Source organism: Asterias amurensis, chromosome 2, assembly GCF_032118995.1.
Source record: "Asterias amurensis chromosome 2, ASM3211899v1".
Classification (NCBI taxonomy): domain Eukaryota; kingdom Metazoa; phylum Echinodermata; class Asteroidea; order Forcipulatida; family Asteriidae; genus Asterias; species Asterias amurensis.
In genome coordinates this window covers 244,958-267,876 of record NC_092649.1, presented here as the reverse complement: position 1 = coordinate 267,876, position 22,919 = coordinate 244,958, and the positions used below count along the sequence as shown (strand labels likewise).

General features: G+C 37.5%; 2 protein-coding genes across 4 annotated transcripts in view; both read right to left on the bottom strand.

The window, feature by feature from the left end:
- The window catches only part of LOC139934011 (glycerate kinase-like), a 35,541-nt gene that overhangs the window by 10,212 nt on the left and 2,410 nt on the right, over window positions 1–22,919 (bottom strand). Inside the window, exons 1-4 of one of the 3 annotated variants that reach the window (XM_071928277.1) lie at window positions 3,807–3,981; window positions 3,510–3,639; window positions 943–1,103; window positions 356–496 (exon numbers count right to left, since the gene is read on the bottom strand). In XM_071928277.1, coding sequence (XP_071784378.1) covers window positions 356–496; window positions 943–1,074 — 273 coding nt within the window. In that variant the 5' untranslated portion in view covers window positions 1,075–1,103; window positions 3,510–3,639; window positions 3,807–3,981. Of the gene's footprint in view, window positions 1–355; window positions 497–942; window positions 1,104–3,509; window positions 3,640–3,806; window positions 3,982–22,919 lie in introns of those variants that run through there. The other 2 variants (XM_071928279.1, XM_071928278.1) reach the window with 2 other exon arrangements.
- On the bottom strand, window positions 11,211–11,894 carry LOC139934104 (uncharacterized). The gene has a single exon (XM_071928392.1). It carries the CDS (start codon window positions 11,892–11,894, stop codon window positions 11,211–11,213), a length of 684 nt encoding a protein of 227 aa, XP_071784493.1.

The window sequence follows — 22,919 nt, the reverse complement described above, 5'->3', positions numbered from 1 at the left end:
TCTTTCTCAAGCTTTTATTGTGCTTTCGTTTTTAAAAGAAGCATACGTTTATACCTCGAAAGTGACAGAAAAAGACAACAAAATAGTTTTTGACTGAAAACAAAGCAGATTATGCGATAAAGCTTGTACCTAACCTGTACTTGTGCAACTCCAAAACAATGAGGAAATACCATTTGAAGATCCCACAATCTGTTGCTCTGATTCCTGTCATTATTCATTGATTTCACTTAAACATGACCATCAATTGGTGAATTGTTCACGTTGGTTTTTTTTTTTAATAGAGGAAGAAACTTAATAAGCTTCCTCCCCTTTAATGAGGACACACGCAGCTTTGCAATTTTGTTCAGTTACATACCTTGTACTGCTTCTGATTGACCCTGAGACAGTTGCCATGGTAACTTAGTGTCTTGGAAACTATACGATGGGGTAGTACAGCTTCAACTCCTGCTGCAAATATGTTCCTTGCATCTTGCTTCAGTTTTTCCATTTGGGCATCCTGTAGAGATTATTACAGTAGTTGATAATTTGATGTGATAAAGCCATTTAGAATTGGAGCCCAACGTTTACTGAAATTTCTACTTCCTACTTTCTTCTTTCTTGGAAAGGACAGACCGCCAATGGCGTATTAATGGCGTATTTTGTACTGTGTTCCTATGTGATACTTTGTTGACTCTGTTACATTTTTTCACTTTTCACTAAATAACTGTTGAAAGGCTTAAAAGGGCTGTGATGATATAAAAAAACAACAAGAAAAGTCATGTTAAAAACACAAATGCCCTGCAAGCCAGTCTGTTTCATGACATTTGACATGTAGAACAGTGTTGGGTTTTTTTCACAAATAATCTTAGCCAGTGTTGTACAATGCTGTGCTGCCGATACTCTGCCATGTAGGTGGGAAAGACCAATGGGTGAAAATACTCATACACACTACAACTAAGTTACCATTGCTGAGTCCTGATTATTTGTTGTCAAGAAAGAGGTGTGACCACGAAGCTTATTACAGCCAGATTGGTTGAATTTTCCAAATATCCTTCTGTCCAGATTGTGTCCACAGGAAAGCAACCACCGTGACATCTTATCTCTAAAGATCACTGTAAAACAGCCTGTGGAAATGCAGTTTAGTTATAGTTTAGTCTGGATGTCAAACTCAACCAAGCTAATGGTAGTACACTACAGGTTATGCATAAACGCAGATATCATGTCAATTTCGTACAGTAGGCCTACTTGCTATACAGTAGGCATCTAGGGTTGTACTACGTACTCACTAGCTAGACAACCGCAGATGTATTATTTTGTTATACCAGTGGCTACTGCTTGTCAGTCGAGTCGCAACTCCCATTTTCGAACTAAGCGATTAATTGTGCCGCCACAACCACTAAAAAAATGATCACAACTAGGCCTACTTCAAAATTGTGTCGCTCACGACTACATGTATTCACGACAACAGTTTACTAACAAAACACAATCGAACAACAGTGACCCAACCCTTCAATCCTTTTTAAGCTTGAATTTTGCATCTGCGGCAAACATTGCCACAATGCATACTTGAGAATTAGTCTCCGTCGAGACTAGTGTTGTAGTAGTAAATTTCACTAGTCGACCAGGGGTTGTTCTAAAACCCCCTTGACCCCTCTACGTCTGCCCCGTACTCGAAGCGTGTCCCAATTCTGAATTCATCAAGTAAGAGAATAAAAGGGTAGCGACTAATTCTTTCACGGCCGTTTATAGGGCAGGGTCGAATTGCCATGTGATAAAGGCCCGAGATGAAGGCGGGGGCAGCAATTCGACCCAGCAAGGTTTTAAACGGCCGTGAAAGAACTAAGAGCTACCCTTTTATTCCCATTCATAAATACCTTTTTCGTTAAAAGGCGTAATAAAGTAAGGAACTCTGTCAAACTTATCCGTTTCCGACATGCTTGAGCTCTGTATATTTCTACCTCTATGGTAATGTACATGTACATGTTACATATGTACGACATCAGTGTGTTGCATGCCTATTTCCGACAGTTTCCGGTTCCATTCGTGCGCATGCGCGTATAGTCTTGGTGCGACACGTTCTGATTTTCCTTTTACACAAAGCGCGGCCAACTCACCGACAGCGCCTGCATCGCTCATAACAAGAAACATCTTTCATCAAGACTAGCGCGGAGTCGGGGGGTCGAGGGGATCGTGGGTTGAGGGGGTCATGGGGGTCTTAGAACAACCCATCGCCCAGGCCTACTGGTGGGTCTAGTCATAAGTCTACCTCTATCCATGGTCTAACTGTTCCTTGCTCGATGTGTATGGTCTAGCATACCCATTTTGTTTACATAACCACATCTCAGTATTCTCACTCATAATAATTTTGTATGATGTAGACCCAGTGACTGGGGTGCTAGATTCCTATTTCAAAATATTGACATTATGTTACTGGGTCTAGATTGTAAACGTATGAATTGGGATATTCAAATTGGTAATTCAATGGAGCCTTCCCATGAAATATGCTAATTACATTCACGCATGCGTACAGACCCTGTTGGTTGGCAAACGCCATAGAGTTGTGCACTAAGCAGATGCGCAATCGCGTCTGCGTCATGCACCCATTAGCCGTGTACAAAACAGCGCGATGTTCCCTCATTTTGCCAACCAAAACGTTAGTGCGCACGCGCTACGTGCAATTTACATATTTCATGGGAAGGGTCTATTTGATTCAATCAAAATCTGTTCTTAAGGGGGTCGTTGTTGTCCATTGTTCGTTTGTCCAGGTTTCTTTCATTGTTAGCAGCTTGTGCATTGAGCCTTCATGAATTCACCTGTCCTTTGAGGAACATTTTTCCGTCTTGGAGTGGAGTGGTTTCATCCATGAAACATCAAAATAATTATCGGCTCAATGCACAAGCTTGCTCGTGTACCATTGTTGCGATAACGTAACCCTCCTGCTGACATCGGCAGGACTACAGGAGGGTTACGTTATCACAACTAGTGAACCCTTACTAGTTACGATAACAAAACCTTTCTCCTGACGGCGGGAGGAGGGTTACGTTATCGCAACTATATAACCTTACAAGCTCTGCTTCTTTATGGATCACTCCACAGTTTCATGAATGTCCATGCTGATTATTCATAGTTAATCTTAATCTTATCAAATAACTATTTATTTCTTATACAATTTACAAATTGCCTTTGTTTAATTTTGGGTGTGATTTTGATACTGTGGGAATAAACTGACCGATTGATTGAAATCAATATTAATTTCTATTGGTGAAAAAGGAGAACAATAATCAAACATTTAGTAGGCCTACAACTAGCACTAGTGTAGTAGTACTAGTAAAAAATAGTAGTAGTACTAGTGTAGTAGTACTAAGTAGTACAGTAGCAAGTAGTACTCGTAGAACTAGTTGTAGTACTACCCAGTACAATAACTTAACTTAAAACTAAATGTATCAAAGAAAATCAAGAACTGGTTGAGAAAAATTAAAAACAAATGAATAAATGAAGATAATATTTTATGGAGGAGACTACTAGCCCACCTTAAACCACATGGTGGATGTCTGTACTGTAGTTCGATATTCTGTCCCTATCTCATCTGTGGATTCTCGTTGTACCATGGTCACGGTGTTGTTGTGCGCCTGGGCCCCCTGTTCCCACACGTACGTAACCCTGCTGGTGGTACTACAACATGTACAAGGACGACCTAGCCCTAGACCCAGTGACTGGGGCGCTGTACTCCTTTTAAACAATTTTTGACTTCATCTGTCGTACTAGCACGACAGATGAAGTCAAAAGTTGTTTAAAAGGAGTACAGCGCCCCAGTCACTGGGTCTAACCTAGCCCTATATATAGGACTCTTTCTCTGTACACAGGAACAAAACGAAAGTGTAAGGCCGCCAGGGCTAAAGGACGACCCACATTGTTGTTACAGTCATTATCATCAGTGAACTGATCAGGCAGGTTGTGAACTGAATGTGTGGGGGATGGCCGTGACCTTTCTAGCGAGCATGCTCAGTAAACATTTTTACCAGGCTGAAGTGAGCACCGTGTTTGGGCCCAACACTAAATCGGGCCCAGCACCGAAATTCTCCTCAGCACCGAATTTAAAAAAATCCGCAAACGACCGTCAATACACGTCGACACCACCAGGGATGCTTTATCAGCATACCTAACTTTACCGAAATTTGTGTCACCTTTAAATTATGAAATTTCAAGATTTTCTTTCAGGGACATGTTTGTTACATCCCTGACCACATCTCCTAGGCGGAAAAATAATCTCAGATTACTAATTAGCTCAGCCCAACTAATTAAACATTGTCTCAAATTAGCGCTTACGTATGTAGCAACATAGTGTATACAAAGTGCGTGTATAGACATACCCAACTTTAACGAAATTTGTGTCACCTTTAATTTATGAAATTTTAATATTTTCTTTCATAGATATGTTTTTTACATCCCTGACCACATCTCATAGGCGGAAAAATAATCTCAGATCACTAATTAGCTCAGCCCAACTAATTAAACATTGTCTCAAATTAGCGTGTGTATAGACTATATATGTAAAAAGTGCGGGTAACATAACTAAATTTGACGAAATTTGTGTCACTTTTAATTTATGAAATTTTAATATTTTCTTTCATTGATATGTTTGTTACATCCCTGACCACATCTCCTAGGCGGAAAAATAAACTCAGATTACTAATAAGCTCAGCCCAACTAATTAAAGATTGTCACAAGTTAGTGCTTACGTATAAAGCCACATAGTGTATACAAAGTGCGTGTATAGACATACTAACTTTAACGACATTTGTGTCACTTTTAATTTATGAAATTTTAATATTTTCTTTCATAGATGTGTTTCTTACATCCCTGACCATATCTCCTAGGCGGAAAAATAATCACAGATTACTAATTAGCTCAGCCCAACTAATTAAACATTGTCTCAAACTAGAGTGTGTATAGACTATATGTAAAAAGTGCGGGTAACATAACTAAATTTGACGAAATTTGTGTCACTTTTAATTCATGAAATTTTAATATTTTCTTTCATTGATATGTTTCTTACATCCCTGACCACATCTCCTAGGCGGAAAAATAATCACAGATTACTAATTAGCTCAGCCCAACTAATTAAACATTGTCACAAGTTAGGGTGTGTGTAGACTATATATGTAAAAAGTGCAGGTAACATAACTAACTTTGACGAAATTTGTGTCACCTTTAATTTATGAAATTTTAATTTTTTCTTTCATAAATATGTTTGTTACATCTCTGACAACATCTCCTAGGCGGAAAAATAATCTCAGATCACTAATTAGCTCAGCCCAACTAATTAAAGATTGTCTCCAATTAGCGCTTGTATAGCCACATGTGTATACAAAGTGCGTGTATAGACATACCTAACTTCGACGAAATTTGTGTCACCTTTAATTTATGAAATTGTAATATTTTCTTTCAAAGATATGTTTCTTACATCCCTGACCACATCTCCTGGGCGGAAAAATAATCTCAGATCAATAATACGCTCAGCCCAACTAATTAAACATTGTCTCAAATTAGCTCTTACGTATAAATAATGTACTAATTGCGGCAAACATACCTAACTTTGACGAAATTTGTGTCACTTTTAATTTATGAAACTTTAATATTTTCTTTCAGAAATATGTTTGTTACATCCCTGACCACATCTCATAGGCGGAAAAATAATCTCAGATCACTAATTAGCTCAGCCCAACTAATTAAACATTGTCTCAAATTAGCGCTTACGTATGTAGCAACATAGTGTATACAAAGTGCGTGTATAGACATACCCAACTTTAACGAAATTTGTGTCACCTTTAATTTATGAAATTTTAATATTTTCTTTCATAGATATGTTTGTTACATCCCTGACCACATCTCATAGGCGGAAAAATAATCTCAGATTACTAATTAGCTCAGCCCAACTAATTAAACATTGTCTCAAATTAGCGTGTGTATAGACTATATATGTAAAAAGTGCGGGTAACATAACTAAATTTGACGAAATTTGTGTCACTTTTAATTTATGAAATTTTAATATTTTCTTTCATTGATATGTTTTTTACATCCCTGACCACATCTCCTGGGCGGAAAAATAATCTCAGAACACTAATTACCTCAGCCCAACTAATTAAAGATTGTCTCAAATTAGCGCGTGTATAGCCTATAATGTACAAATTGCGGATACATACCTAACTTTGACGAAATTTGTGTCACCTTTAATTTTCGAAATTTTAATATTTTCTTTCATAGATATGTTTCTTACATCCCTGACCACATCTCCTGGGCGGAAAAATAATCTCAGATCAATAATACGCTCAGCCCAACTAATTAAACATTGTCTCAAATTAGCTCTTACGTATAAATAATGTACTAATTGCGGCAAACATACCTAACTTTAACGACATTTGTGTCACTTTTAATTTATGAAATTTTAATATTTTCTTTCATAGATATGTTTGTTACATCCCTGACAACATCTCCTAGGCGGAAAAATAATCTCAGATTACTAATTAGCTCAGCCCAACTAATTAAAGATTGTCTCCAATTAGCGCTTACGTATATAGCAACATAGTGTATACAAAGTGCGTGTATAGACATACCTAAATTTGACGAAATTTGTGTCACCTTTAATTTATGAAATTGTAATATTTTCTTTCATAGATATGTTTGTCACATCACTGACCACAACTCCTAGGCGGAAAAAGAATCTCAGATCAATAATTAGCTCAGCCCAACTAATTAAAGATTGTCTCCAATTAGCTCTTTTTTTACGTACAAATAATGTACTAATTGCGGCAAACATACCTAACTTTGACGAAATTTGTGTCACCTTTAATTTATGAAATTTCAATATTTTTATTCATTGATATGTTTGTTAGATCACTGACCACATCTCCTAGGCGGAAAAATAATCTCAGATTACTAATTAGCTCAGCCCAACTAATTAAACATTGTCTCAAATTAGCGCTTGATATATAATAGCCACATAGTGTATACAAAGTGTGTGTATAGACATGCCTAACTTTGACGAAATTTGTGTCACTTTTAATTTATGAAATTTTAGTTTTTTCTTACATAAACATGTTTGATGCATCCCTGACAACATCTCCTAGGCGGAAAAAAAATCTCAGATCACTAATTAGCTCAGCCCAACTAATTAAAGATTGTATCAAATTAGTGTTTGTATATAGCCTATATAGTGTACACAAAGTGCGTGTATAGAAATACCTAATTTTAACGAAATTTGTGTCACCTTTAATTCATGAAATTTTAATATTTTCTTTCATTGATATGTTTGCTACATCCCTGACCATATCTTCTAGGCGGAAAAATAATCTCATATTACTAATTAGCTCAGCCCAACTAATTAAAGATTGTATCAAATTAGTGTTTGTATAAAGCCATATAGTGTATACAAGGTGCGTGTATAGACATACCTAACTTTAACGAAATTTGTGTCACCTTTAATTTATGAAATTTTAATATTTTCTTTCATTGATATGTTTGTAACATCCCTGACCATATCTCCTAGGCGGAAAAATAATCTCATATTACTAATTAGCTCAGCCCAACTAATTAAAGATTGTATCAAATTAGTGTTTGTATATAGCCATATAGTGTATACAAGGTGCGTGTATAGACATACCTAACTTTAACGAAATTTGTGTCACCTTTAATTTATGAAATTTTAATATTTTCTTTCATAGATATGTTTGTTACATCACTGACCACATCTACTAGGCGGAAAAAGAATCTCAGATCAATAATTAGCTCAGCCCAACTAATTAAACATTGTCTCAAATTAGCTCTTACGTACAAATAATGTACTAATTGCGGCAAACATACCTAACTTTGACGAAATTTGTGTCACCTTTAATTTATGAAATTTCAATATTTTTTTTCATTGATATGTTTGTTAGATCCCTGACCACATCTCCTAGGCGGAAAAATAATCTCAGATTACTAATTAGCTCAGCCCAACTAATTAAACATTGTCTCAAATTAGCGCTTGATAGCCTAAATAGGTACAAATTGCGGATACATACCTAACTTTGACGAAATTTGTGTCACCTTTAATTTATGAAATTTTAATTTTTTCTTTTATAGATATGTTTCTTACATCCCTGACCACATCTCCTAGGCGGAAAAAGAATCTCAGATCAATAAGTAGCTCAGCCCAACTAATTAAAGATTGTCTCAAATTAGCTCTTACGTACAAATAATGTACTAATTGCGGCAAACATACCTAACTTTGACGAAATTTGTGTCACCTTTAATTTATGAAATTTCAAGATTTTCTTTCATTGATATATTTGTTACATCCCTGACCACATCTCCTGGGCGGAAAAATAATCTCAGATCACTAATTAGCTCAGCCCAACTAATTAAAGATCGTCGCAAATTAGCGCTTGATGTATAATAGCCACATAGTGTATACAAAGTGCGTGTATAGACATACCTAACTTTAACGAAATTTGTGTCACCTTTAATTTTCGAAATTTTAATATTTTCTTTCATAGATATGTTTGTTAGATCCCTGACCCTATCTCCTGGGCGGAAAAATAATCTCAGATCACTAATTAGCTCAGCCCAACTAATTAAACATTGTCTCAAATTAGCGCGTGTATAGCCTATAATGTACAAAGTGCGGGTAACATAACTAACTTTGACGAAATTTGTGTCACCTTTAATTTATGAAATTTTAATTTTTTCTTTCATAAATATGTTTATTAGATCTCTGACAACATCTCCTAGGCGGAAAAATAATCTCAGATCACTAATTAGCTCAGCCCAACTAATTAAACATTGTCTCAAATTAGCGCTTGATATATAATAGCCACATAGTGTATACAAAGTGCGGGTAACATACCTAACTTTAACGAAATTTGTGTCACCTTTAATTTATGAAATTGTAATATTTTCTTTTATAGATATGTTTGTTACATCCCTGACCACATCTCCTAGGCGGAAAACTAATCTCAGATTACTAATTAGCTCAGCCCAACTCATTAAACATTGTCTCAAATTAGCGCTTACGTATATAGCAACATAGTGTATACAAAGTGCGTGTATAGACATACCCAACTCTAACGAAATTTGTGTCACCTTTAATTTATGAAATTTTAATATTTTCTTTTATAGATATGTTTGTTACATCCCTGACCACATCTCCTAGGCGGAAAAATAATCTCAGATCAATAATTAGCTCAGCCCAACTAATTAAACATTGTCTCAAATTAGCGCTTGATATATAATAGCCACATAGTGTATACAAAGTGCGGGTAACATACCTAACTTTGACGAAATTTGTGTCACCTTTAATTTATGAAATTTTAATATTTTCTTTCATTGATATGTTTGTTACATCCCTGACCACATCTCCTAGGCGGAAAAATAATCTCAGATCACTAGTTAGCTCAGCCCAACTAATGTAAGATTGTCTCAAATTACCATGTGTATAGCCACATAATGTATTACAACGTGCGGGTAACATACCTACTTTGACGAAGTTTGTGTCACGTTTAATTTTCGAAATTCTAAAATTTTCTTTCATACATATGTTTGATACATCCCTAAACACATCGCCTGAGCGGAAAAACATTCCATGACCACTAGGTAGCTCAGCCCATCTTATTAAAGATTGTCTCTAATAAGCGCGTGGTTCTTGATAATTTTATCAAGAACCAGACCTCGGCGGGTTTAAACCACTAGTTGAAAACCGATTCAACACACTTTGATTCCCATTCATAAATACTTTTTTGGTTAAAAAGCGTAATAATGTATGAAACTCTGTAAAACTTATCGTTTCCGAGTGCTTGAGCTCTGTATGTTTCCACCTCCATGGTGTACCGTTCAGTAGTACATGTTACATGCACATGTACGATGTCCGTACGCGTGTGTTTTCCAGTTCCGTTCGTGCGCATGTTTGTATAGTCTTGGGGGTGCATATTCGCTGGTTTTCCTTTCACACACAGCGCGGCCAACTCATCGACAGCGCCTGCATCGCCCGTAACCAGAAACGTCTTGCATCAAGACTAGCGCGGAGTCTCCGGTTATAAACACTGGTCATTATCAACGGTTTAAACACCCCCACGTGACGCGATTCCACCAATATGACTAGCGAAACTGTCTGAGGTATTTATGAATTAAAGTTTAACCTCCGGTTTGAACAAGAAGCTAAGATTAAACTTATGACTCAACTATTGCGATTTTCTGTTATTCCCAGCAGCGCCCTCCTTCGTTGGACCAAAGAGAGCGCTGTTTGGATTTCCCCCAAAAGTTCGCGCCACATGATTTTTACAAATTAATTTAATTTGATTCCCGATGACGTCATTATAACGAAATGAGGTTTGTGGTGTCTTGATACTAAGGTTCAACTACCTGTTGAGTTTCGTTGTTAAAATCAATCTCAATCGTTAGTTATTCTGAAGATAAGCTCGAGAAAAAAACCAGAAGGCAAACTTTGACCCAGGGTTAATACGGCCCGGAAGTTAAGGTCATACGATTTTCTTTACAAAAGTTATATCTATCTATACTGGGTGCGTTCGTTTAGCTTCTCTGGGTCGACCCGGTCTGCTCCGATACGTTCCCGGGTCAGCCCAAGTGCTTGTGGAGTGGGTCACTTGGGGTGACCTGAGGTGCATGCCGTCACCACGAGAGGGCGAGTGTGATCGTTCGGTTAGGTATTATCATCCCAAGGGGCCCACCCGAGTGAGCACTACGGGGTCGACCCATGGAAGCTTATCGAACGCACCCACTATTGGGTGCGTTCGTTTAGCTTCCCTGAGTCGACCCCGGTCTGCCCCGGTGCGTTCGAATAGCTTTGACGTCATTCCAGGGGGTTCAGGTGGTCAGCCCCCAGTGCCCTGCTTGTGGAGTGGGTCACTTGGGGACTGGCCCCAGGTGCATGACGTCACTACGAGAGCGGTGAGTGATCGTTCGTTTAGCTCTTGTCGGGGGCTCACCCGAGCGAGCACCGCGGGGTAGACCCAGGGAAGCTATCCGATCGCACCCATTAATTCCCTAACCTGCGCCATCTTTGATTAATAATACAACCGTTTTTGTAGAGCGCATTTTCCAAAGGATACAAAGCGCTAGGGATAATGCACCCAAAAACCCACAAGAGAAAAAAGAATAGCAAGCAAAAATACAAAAAGTGACAGAATCAAAAACACATTAGATGGAACGATTAAACAAAATGTGTTTTTAAAAGTCGTTTAAACTGTTCTACAATAGAAGCGTTCTGGATATTTGTTGGGAGTGAGTTCCAGTTGCGGGGACCAGCGATGGAGAATGCACGGTTTCAAAACTTCTTTGAGGATCGAGGTACCACCAGATTTTAGTTTGCTGAGATCTAATGTGTCTGAAATGTAGGACGGGAAAGTATTGGATACAGTTTTGAACATGTTCAGTGCCGTCTTAAAATTGATCCGCTGGTCGACTTGAAGCCAATGTAGATCCGTGAGCAGAGGTCTGGCATGGGAATATTTTGGCTTCTTATGGATCAGTCGAGCGGCCTTGTTTTGGAGTCTTTGTAAGCGGTTGAGATCATGTTGCTTCACTCCAGTGATATGTTCACTCATTGACATGGAGTTGTCAAAAGTTACTCCCAGGTTCCAAACGGATGAGACAGGATTGATGGTTGTGTTACCTTTGGTGAGTCTTAGTAGCTCAAGACGTTTGTATTGATATGGTGCTGATGCTATGAAAAACTCTGTTTTGTTTTCATTCAGCATGAGTTTGTTTGCAAGCATCCAGGTTTGGACATCCTGGATACAGTTAGATAGCCTGAACAAGCAGCACTCAGCATCACACGGGATGGAAGGATCAAAATCTAGGTAGCTTTGAATGTCATCAGCGTACATGTGGTAGTTGACTCCATGCCGATGCACTTGCAGCATGGACCCAATGTGTTCTTCTTGTAAAGTAGGACGAGAACCACTGAAGAGGAGTTCCAGCGATCCCGAATTGATTACGAAAGCGTTGCAGTAGGATATCGTGGTCAAGGGTATCGAAAGCAGCAGAGAGGTCGATCATTACCAAGAAAACGGCTCTGCTGCTGACTATTATGCGAAGGATGTCGTTGTGTACCCCGAACAGAGCTGTCTCGGTGCTGTGACCAACTCTGTATGCTGACTGCAATGGGTCGAGTAGCTTGTGGTCGTCCAGGTATTGGGTGATTCGGGAGCAGACTACCGTTTCAATGACTTTGGACAGGTAGCGGATGTTAGAAACTGGGCCATAATTCTTGAGATCTTCTTTGTCCATTGAAGGCTTTTTCAAGATTGGTGTTACTATTGCACCCCCAGACTCTCAGGAAAGACACCTGACTGTAAGGATGCATCTTTTGGTAGATCGCTGAACAATCTTCAAAAAATTTCAGAAGTGACATAATGGTTGGCCAGCGCAGTTGGTGATATTGAAACGGTAGGTTGTTGTGGGATGCTGCCAATTAATTCATTGATGGTACGGGAAATACTCAATGCAGTCATCATCATCATCATCATCATCATCATCATCATCATCATCGTCATCGTCATCATCATCATCAACATCTTCATCAACATCATCATCATCATCATCATCATCATCATCATCAACATCATCATCATCATCATCATCATCATCATCATCATCATCATCCTCCTCTTGATCCATCAGGGGGAACGTAGAGCCACCCAACCACTGCGCTCTGCTGCTGATTGCCACAGCTGGCCGGCGCGGAACTCAAAGTCTGCTTCCTCTAGGAGCCGTCTGACATGGCCAAAGAGGGAATGACGTTTCCGGGAGATAGTCACACGGAGGTGCTCGATGCCGGTGGTCTCCGAGATTGTTGCGGTAGAGATTAAATCAGACCACCGGACACCGAGAATGCGTCGTTGATACCTGAGGCTAAAGCCTTCGTGTGTTATCAGCTCGGAGTGTCCATGGTGGATGAGGCAAGCCCCAGGCGTCAGAGAATGTCGGGAGGAGTAGCCTGAGGAATGGATGTCACAGCCGAGATACTTGAACTTCTGTGTGATTTGGACAGAGTTACCATCAACGGTGACTTAGGCGGGATGTGGGCCGAGGCTGGTGCAGTTCTGGATCTTGGTTTTGGCCCATGACGTGTGCATCCCCATCATCCCAGCTTCTTCCTCAAATCTTTGGAGTGAGACAGGCCACTGGGCAGGCTCTCCTATGAACAGAGCAGCGTCGTCAGAATAGTCCAGATCTGTGAAGGATGTGTCCCCGACCATTATTCCGAAGTCTGACTCACAGCGGTTTAGGATCCAGTCGTTGGCGCAGCAGAATAAAGTTGGGGCAAGGATGCAGCCCTGACTGACACCCGGGGTGGTAGAGAAGGGGTTGGAAACGTCACTTCCAATACGTACAGTGGATGCACAGCCCATGTGCAGGTCCTGAATCAACGAAAGCAGTATTGGTGGGACATCGGTTGCTTTCAGGGCCTTCCAAAGAGCATCGCGATCCAAGGAGTCGAAAGCTGCCTTGATGTCAACGTAGGCAACGTAGAGAGGCCTCTCAAATTCACGGTGGAGTTCTGGAAGAAGTCGGAGAGCAAGCACGGCATACAGAGTAGGCCGGCCTTTTGTAGACCAGACTGGTTGGGTCGTCGGTGACGGGCGAGTATGGGTTCTAAGCAGGAGAGCAGAACATGGCTGAACACCTTTTCAGGGACAGACAGTAGAGTTATAAGTCTGTAGCTGCTGCACTGGTTTCGATACCCCTTTCTTTTGTACAGGGAGATGATAATGCCATCCCTCCATTCAGTAGGAACCCTACCAGAGGACTATTTTATGTTTTGAAAGAGCTTGTGGAGGGCAGCACTGATTGGGGTTTCTGCACATTTGAGCAGCTCAGGAAAAATGCCGTCAGGTCCTGCAGCACGCCCATTATTTAACTTCCTGATAGCTCAACGTACTTCAGGTGCTGTAGTGCTCACGCCAGCGGGCAAGAGTCTCCTCGACCGACTTGCAGGGACTGCCATCAGTTTTTGTAATTGGGGAGGTGCTTTGTCCCTGTTGTGGGGGGACGCGCATGCACTTGATGGCCTGGAAGGTAGGACGGGGGTTTGTTTTTGCAGTCCTTCTTCGGCATTGTCGGCGAGGTCGTTATAAAACTCCTCAAGGTCGCTCTTGGCCTTAGCTTTAATAGCACCCTTAGGTCTGCGAGCTTCATCAGGTCAAGTACGTCCAGAGTACTTGGAGTCAGCCAGGGACGTCGCTGTGGTCTGCTGCTGCCGATGGATTCTGAAGCAGCAGAAAGTTGCGTGTTAGTGAGCTAATACATAGAACCGTCTGGCGGTTGGTTTTGTGGTTTGCGGTAGACCTGGATTTTGATCACGCCAACAAATTATCGGTGGTGTGTGTTAGCTGGAGCCTCTGCCCCTCTGTAGACCCTGTAGGAGCTGAAGAGAGAGGAATATCTTGTTATGGTCAGTCTCCTTCCTGGTGCAACCGTCATTGGATAGCCACGTCAGATTGTGAATTTCTTTCCGTCTGAAGAAGGAGCCGACAATTGACAGGTTGGCGAGGGAACACGTGTTGAGGAGGCGTGCCGAGGTATCATTAATTGGCTGTCCGGAACCGAAGTTTCCCACAACACGCTAGTAACCTGCACGTACTTTTCCGCTTACAGCATTCAGATCGCCAATGACAAGTTGTTGGTCATGGGGTGGAGTAGATTGAATGAGTGGTCCAGTTGGTTGATGGAGCCGGGCATGAAGGATCCGGTTTGAGACTGGTGTCCATTGCGTTAGGGATTAACTGACCTTGTTATTAAGGAGCAAGGCAACTCCCTCCGTGCGGCCTGAATTGCCCGAATGGTACATTGTATACTGATCGATACGGCGTTCTCCAGTTCCTGGGATACGAGCTTCGGTAAGACCAGCGATGCTTATTCGGTAGCGTGTCAGTTAATGAGACATGGCTTCCGTGTATACAGCGTTGGAGAGTGTCAGTACGTTCCACATAGCGACACGGAGACACGATATTAGATCGAGTTTTAGTCCCAGTTTGGAGCCCACTATCGGTCTGGCACCGTCCTATGTGGAACTTGAGGTGTCAGACGCACGATATTAAAATTTCATAAATTAAAGGTGACACAAATTTCGTCAAAGTTAGGTATGTTTGCCGCAATTAGTACATTATTTGTACGTAAAAAAAGAGCTAATTGGAGACAATCTTTAATTAGTTGGGCTGAGCTAATTATTGATCTGAGATTCTTTTTCCGCCTAGGAGATGTGGTCAGTGATGTGACAAACATATCTATGAAAGAAAAAATTAAAATTTCATAAATTAAAGGTGACACAAATTTCGTCAAAGTTAGGTATGTATCCGCAATTTGTACCTATTTAGGCTATCAAGCGCTAATTTGAGACAATGTTTAATTAGTTGGGCTGAGCTAATTAGTGATCTGAGATTATTTTTCCGCCTAGGAGATATGGTCAGGGATGTAAAAAACATATCTATAAAAGAAAATATTAAAATTTCATAAATTAAAAGTGACACAAATGTCGTTAAAGTTAGGTATGTCTATACACGCACTTTGTATACACTCTGTGGCTTTATACGTAAGCGCTAACTTGTGACAATCTTTAATTAGTTGGGCTGAGCTTATTAGTGATCTGAGATTATTTTTCCGCCTAGGAGATGTTGTCAGGGATGCATCAAACATGTTTATGTAAGAAAAAACTAAAATTTCATAAATTAAAAGTGACACAAATTTCGTCAAAGTTAGGCATGTCTATACACACACTTTGTATACACTATGTGGCTATTATATATCAAGCGCTAATTTGAGACAATGTTTAATTAGTTGGGCTGAGCTAATTAGTAATCTGAGATTATTTTTCCGCCTAGGAGATGTGGTCAGGGATGTAACAAACATATCTATAAAAGAAAATATTACAATTTCATAAATTAAAGGTGACACAAATTTCGTTAAAGTTAGATATGTTACCCGCACTTTGTATACACTATGTGGCTATTATATATCAAGCGCTAATTTGAGACAATGTTTAATTAGTTGGGCTGAGCTAATTATTGATCTGAGATTATTTTTCCGCCTAGGAGATGTGGTCAGGGATGTAACAAACATATCTATAAGAGAAAATATTACAATTTCATAAATTAAAGGTGACACAAATTTCGTTAAAGTTAGGTATGTTACCCGCACTTTGTATACACTATGTGGCTATAATCAAGCGCTAATTTGAGACAATGTTTAATTAGTTGGGCTGAGCTAATTAGTAATCTGAGATTATTTTTCCGCCTAGGAGATGTGGTCAGTGATCTAACAAACATATCAATGAAAAAAAAATTTGAAATTTCATAAATTAAAGGTGACACAAATTTCGTCAAAGTTAGGTATGTTTGCCGCAATTAGTACATTATTTGTACGTTAAAAAAGAGCTAATTGGAGACAATCTTTAATTAGTTGGGCTGAGCTAATTATTGATCTGAGATTCTTTTTCCGCCTAGGAGATGTGGTCAGTGATGTGACAAACATATCTATGAAAGAAAAAATTAAAATTTCATAAATTAAAGGTGACACAAATTTCGTCAAAGTTAGGTATGTATCCGCAATTTGTACCTATTTAGGCTATCACGCGCTAATTGGAGACAATCTTTAATTAGTTGGGCTGAGCTAATTAGTGATCTGAGATTATTTTTCCGCCCAGGAGATGTGGTCAGGGATGTAACAAACATATCTATGAAAGAAAATATTGAAATTTCATAAATTAAAGGTGACACAAATTTCGTCAAACTTAGGTATGTCTATACACGCACTTTGTATACACTATGTGGCTATATACAAGCGCTAATTGGAGACAATCTTTAATTAGTTGGGCTGAGCTAATTAGTGATCTGAGATTATTTTTCCGCCTAGGAGATGTGGTCAGGGATGTTAAAAACATATTTATGAAAGAAAATATTAAAATTTCATGAATTAAAGGTGACACAAATTTCGTTAAAGTTAGGTATGTCTATACACGCACCTTGTGTACACTATATAGGCTATATACAAACACTAATTTGATACAATCTTTAATTAGTTGGGCTGAGCTAATTAGTGATCTGAGATTATTTTTCCGCCTAGGAGATGTGGTCAGGGATGTAACAAACATATCTATGAAAGAAAATATTAAAATTTCATAAATTAAAGGTGACACAAATTTCGTCAAAGTTAGGTATGTTACCCGCACTTTGTACCTATTTAGGCCATCACGCGCTAATTTGAGACAATGTTTAATTAGTTGGGCTGAGCTAATTAGTAATCTGAGATTATTTTTCCGCCTAGGAGATGTGGTCAGTGATCTAACAAACATATCAATGAAAAAAATATTGAAATTTCATAAATTAAAGGTGACACAAATTTCGTCAAAGTTAGGTATGTTTGCCGCAATTAGTACATTATTTGTACGTAAAAAAAGAGCTAATTGGAGACAATCTTTAATTAGTTGGGCTGAGCTAATTATTGATCTGAGATTCTTTTTCCGCCTAGGAGATGTGGTCAGTGATGTGACAAACATATCTATGAAAGAAAAAATTAAAATTTCATAAATTAAAGGTGACACAAATTTCGTCAAAGTTAGGTATGTATCCGCAATTTGTACCTATTTAGGCTATCACGCGCTAATTGGAGACAATCTTTAATTAGTTGGGCTGAGCTAATTAGTAATCTGAGATTATTTTTCCGCCTAGGAGATATGGTCAGGGATGTAAAAAACATATCTATAAAAGAAAATATTAAAATTTCATAAATTAAAAGTGACACAAATGTCGTTAAAGTTAGGTATGTCTATACACGCACTTTGTATACACTCTGTGGCTTTATACGTAAGCGCTAACTTGTGACAATCTTTAATTAGTTGGGCTGAGCTTATTAGTGATCTGAGATTATTTTTCCGCCTAGGAGATGTGGTCAGGGATGTAACAAACATATCAATAAAAGAAAATATTAAAATTTCATAAATTAAAAGTGACACAAATTTCGTCAAATTTAGTTATGTTACCCGCACTTTTTACATATATATAGTCTATACACACGCTAATTTCAGACAATGTTTAATTAGTTGGGCTGAGCTAATTAGTAATCTGAGATTATTTTTCCGCCTAGGAGATGTGGTCAGGGATGTAACAAACATATCTATGAAAGAAAAAAATAAAATATCATAAATTAAAGGTGACACAAATTTCGTTAAAGTTAGGTATGTCTATACACGCACTTTGTATACACTATGTGGCTATTATACATCAAGCGCTAATTTGAGACAATCTTTAATTAGTTTGGCTGAGCTAATTAGTAATCTGAGATTATTTTTCCGCCTAGGAGATGTTGTCAGAGATTTAACAAACACATTTATGAAAGAAAAAATTAAAATTTCGAAAATTAAAGGTGACACAAATTTCGTCAAAGTTAGTTATGTTACCCGCACTTTTTACATATATAGTCTATACACACGCTAATTTCAGACAATGTTTAATTAGTTGGGCTGAGCTAATTAGTAATCTGAGATTATTTTTCCGCCTAGGAGATGTGGTCAGGGATGTAACAAACATATCTATGAAAGAAAATATTAAAATTTCATAAATTAAAGGTGACACAAATTTCGTCAAAGTTAGGTATGTTACCCGCACTTTGTACCTATTTAGGCCATCACGCGCTAATTTGAGACAATGTTTAATTAGTTGGGCTGAGCTAATTAGTAATCTGAGATTATTTTTCCGCCTAGGAGATGTGGTCAGTGATCTAACAAACATATCAATGAAAAAAATATTGAAATTTCATAAATTAAAGGTGACACAAATTTCGTCAAAGTTAGGTATGTTTGCCGCAATTAGTACATTATTTGTACGTAAAAAAAGAGCTAATTGGAGACAATCTTTAATTAGTTGGGCTGAGCTAATTATTGATCTGAGATTCTTTTTCCGCCTAGGAGATGTGGTCAGTGATGTGACAAACATATCTATGAAAGAAAAAATTAAAATTTCATAAATTAAAGGTGACACAAATTTCGTCAAAGTTAGGTATGTATCCGCAATTTGTACCTATTTAGGCTATCACGCGCTAATTGGAGACAATCTTTAATTAGTTGGGCTGAGCTAATTAGTAATCTGAGATTATTTTTCCGCCTAGGAGATATGGTCAGGGATGTAAAAAACATATCTATAAAAGAAAATATTAAAATTTCATAAATTAAAAGTGACACAAATGTCGTTAAAGTTAGGTATGTCTATACACGCACTTTGTATACACTCTGTGGCTTTATACGTAAGCGCTAACTTGTGACAATCTTTAATTAGTTGGGCTGAGCTTATTAGTGATCTGAGATTATTTTTCCGCCTAGGAGATGTGGTCAGGGATGTAACAAACATATCAATAAAAGAAAATATTAAAATTTCATAAATTAAAAGTGACACAAATTTCGTCAAATTTAGTTATGTTACCCGCACTTTTTACATATATATAGTCTATACACACGCTAATTTCAGACAATGTTTAATTAGTTGGGCTGAGCTAATTAGTAATCTGAGATTATTTTTCCGCCTAGGAGATGTGGTCAGGGATGTAACAAACATATCTATGAAAGAAAAAAATAAAATATCATAAATTAAAGGTGACACAAATTTCGTTAAAGTTAGGTATGTCTATACACGCACTTTGTATACACTATGTGGCTATTATACATCAAGCGCTAATTTGAGACAATCTTTAATTAGTTTGGCTGAGCTAATTAGTAATCTGAGATTATTTTTCCGCCTAGGAGATGTTGTCAGAGATTTAACAAACACATTTATGAAAGAAAAAATTAAAATTTCGAAAATTAAAGGTGACACAAATTTCGTCAAAGTTAGTTATGTTACCCGCACTTTTTACATATATAGTCTATACACACGCTAATTTCAGACAATGTTTAATTAGTTGGGCTGAGCTAATTAGTAATCTGAGATTATTTTTCCGCCTAGGAGATGTGGTCAGGGATGTAACAAACATATCTATGAAAGAAAAAATTAAAATATCATAAATTAAAAGTGACACAAATTTCGTCAAAGTTAGGTATGTCTGCCGCACTTAGTACATTATTTATACACATGCTAATTTGAGACAATGTTTAATTAGTTGGGCTGAGCTAATTAGTAATCTGAGATTATTTTTACGCCTAGGAGATATGGTCAGGAATGTAACAAACATATCTATGAAAGAAAATATTAAAATTTCATAAATTAAAGGTGACACAAATTTCGTTAAAGTTAGGTATGTCTATACACGCACTTTGTATACACTATGTGGCTTTATACGTAAGCGCTAATTTGAGACAATCTTTAATTAGTTGGGCTGAGCTAATTAGTGATCTGATATTATTTTTCCGCCTAGGAGATGTGGTCAGGGATGTAACAAACATATCTATTAAAGAAAATATTAAAATTTCATAATTTAAAGGTGACACAAATTTCGTCAAAGTTAGGTATGTTACCCGCACTTTGTACCTATTTAGGCTATCACGCGCTAATTTGAGACAATCTTTAATTAGTTGGGCTGAGCTAATTAGTGATCTGAGATTATTTTTCCGCCTAGGAGATGTTGTCAGAGATTTAACAAACACATTTATGAAAGAAAAAATTAAAATTTCGAAAATTAAAGGTGACACAAATTTCGTCAAAGTTAGTTATGTTACCCGCACTTTTTACATATATAGTCTATACACACGCTAATTTCAGACAATGTTTAATTAGTTGGGCTGAGCTAATTAGTAATCTGAGATTATTTTTCCGCCTAGGAGATGTGGTCAGGGATGTAACAAACATATCTATGAAAGAAAAAATTAAAATATCATAAATTAAAAGTGACACAAATTTCGTCAAAGTTAGGTATGTCTGCCGCACTTAGTACATTATTTATACACATGCTAATTTGAGACAATGTTTAATTAGTTGGGCTGAGCTAATTAGTAATCTGAGATTATTTTTACGCCTAGGAGATATGGTCAGGAATGTAACAAACATATCTATGAAAGAAAATATTAAAATTTCATAAATTAAAGGTGACACAAATTTCGTTAAAGTTAGGTATGTCTATACACGCACTTTGTATACACTATGTGGCTTTATACGTAAGCGCTAATTTGAGACAATCTTTAATTAGTTGGGCTGAGCTAATTAGTGATCTGATATTATTTTTCCGCCTAGGAGATGTGGTCAGGGATGTAACAAACATATCTATTAAAGAAAATATTAAAATTTCATAATTTAAAGGTGACACAAATTTCGTCAAAGTTAGGTATGTTACCCGCACTTTGTACCTATTTAGGCTATCACGCGCTAATTTGAGACAATCTTTAATTAGTTGGGCTGAGCTAATTAGTGATCTGAGATTATTTTTCCGCCTAGGAGATGTTGTCAGAGATGTAACAAACATATTTATGAAATCAAAAATTAAAATTTCATAAATTAAAGGTGACACAAATTTCGTTAAAGTTTGGTATGTCTATACACGCACTTTGTATACACTATGTTGCTATATACGTAAGCGCTAATTTGAGACAATGTTTAATTAGTTGGGCTGAGCTAATTAGTAATCTGAGATTGTTTTTCCGCCTAGGAGATGTGGTCAGGGATGTAAGAAACATATCTATGAAAGAAAATATTAAAATTTCATAAATTAAAAGTGACACAAATGTCGTTAAAGTTAGGTATGTCTATACACGCACTTTGTATACACTATGTGGCTTTATACGTAAGCGCTAATTGGAGACAATGTTTAATTAGTTGGTCTGAGCTAATTAGTGATCTGAGATTATTTTTCCGCCCAGGAGATGTGGTCAGGGATGTAACAAATATATCAATGAAAGAAAATATTTAAATTTCATAAATTAAAAGTGACACAAATTTCGTCAAAGTTAGGTATGTATCCGCACTTTGTACATTATAGGCTATATACAAGCGCTAATTTGAAACAATCTTTAATTAGTTGGGCTGAGCTAATTAGTGATCTGAGATTATTTTTCCGCCTAGGAGATGTGGTCAGGGATGTAACAAACATATCTATGAAAGAAAATATTAAAATTTCATAAATTAAAGGTGACAAAAATTTCGTTAAAGTTAGGTATGTCTATACACACACTTTGTATACACTATGTGGCTATTATATATCAAGCGCTAATTTGAGACAATGTTTAATTAGTTGGGCTGAGCTAATTAGTGATCTGAAATTATTTTTCCGCCTAGGAGATGTGGTCAGGGATGTAACAAACATATCTATGAAAGAAAATATTAAAATTTCATAAAGTAAAGGTGACACAAATTTCCTTAAAGTTAGGTATGTTACCGGCACTTTGTTGAACTATGTGGCTATTATATATCAAGCGCTAATTGGAGACAATCTTTAATTAGTTGGGCTGAGCTAATTAGTGATCTGAGATTATTTTTCCGCCTAGGAGATGTTGTCAGAGATGTAAAAAACATATTTATGAAATCAAAAATTAAAATTTCATAAATTAAAGGTGACACAAATTTCGTTAAAGTTTGGTATGTCTATACACGCACTTTGTATACACTATGTTGCTATATACGTAAGCGCTAATTTGAGACAATGTTTAATTAGTTGGGCTGAGCTAATTAGTAATCTGAGATTGTTTTTCCGCCTAGGAGATGTGGTCAGGGATGTAAGAAACATATCTATGAAAGAAAATATTAAAATTTCATAAATTAAAAGTGACACAAATGTCGTTAAAGTTAGGTATGTCTATACACGCACTTTGTATACACTATGTGGCTTTATACGTAAGCGCTAATTGGAGACAATGTTTAATTAGTTGGTCTGAGCTAATTAGTGATCTGAGATTATTTTTCCGCCCAGGAGATGTGGTCAGGGATGTAACAAATATATCAATGAAAGAAAATATTTAAATTTCATAAATTAAA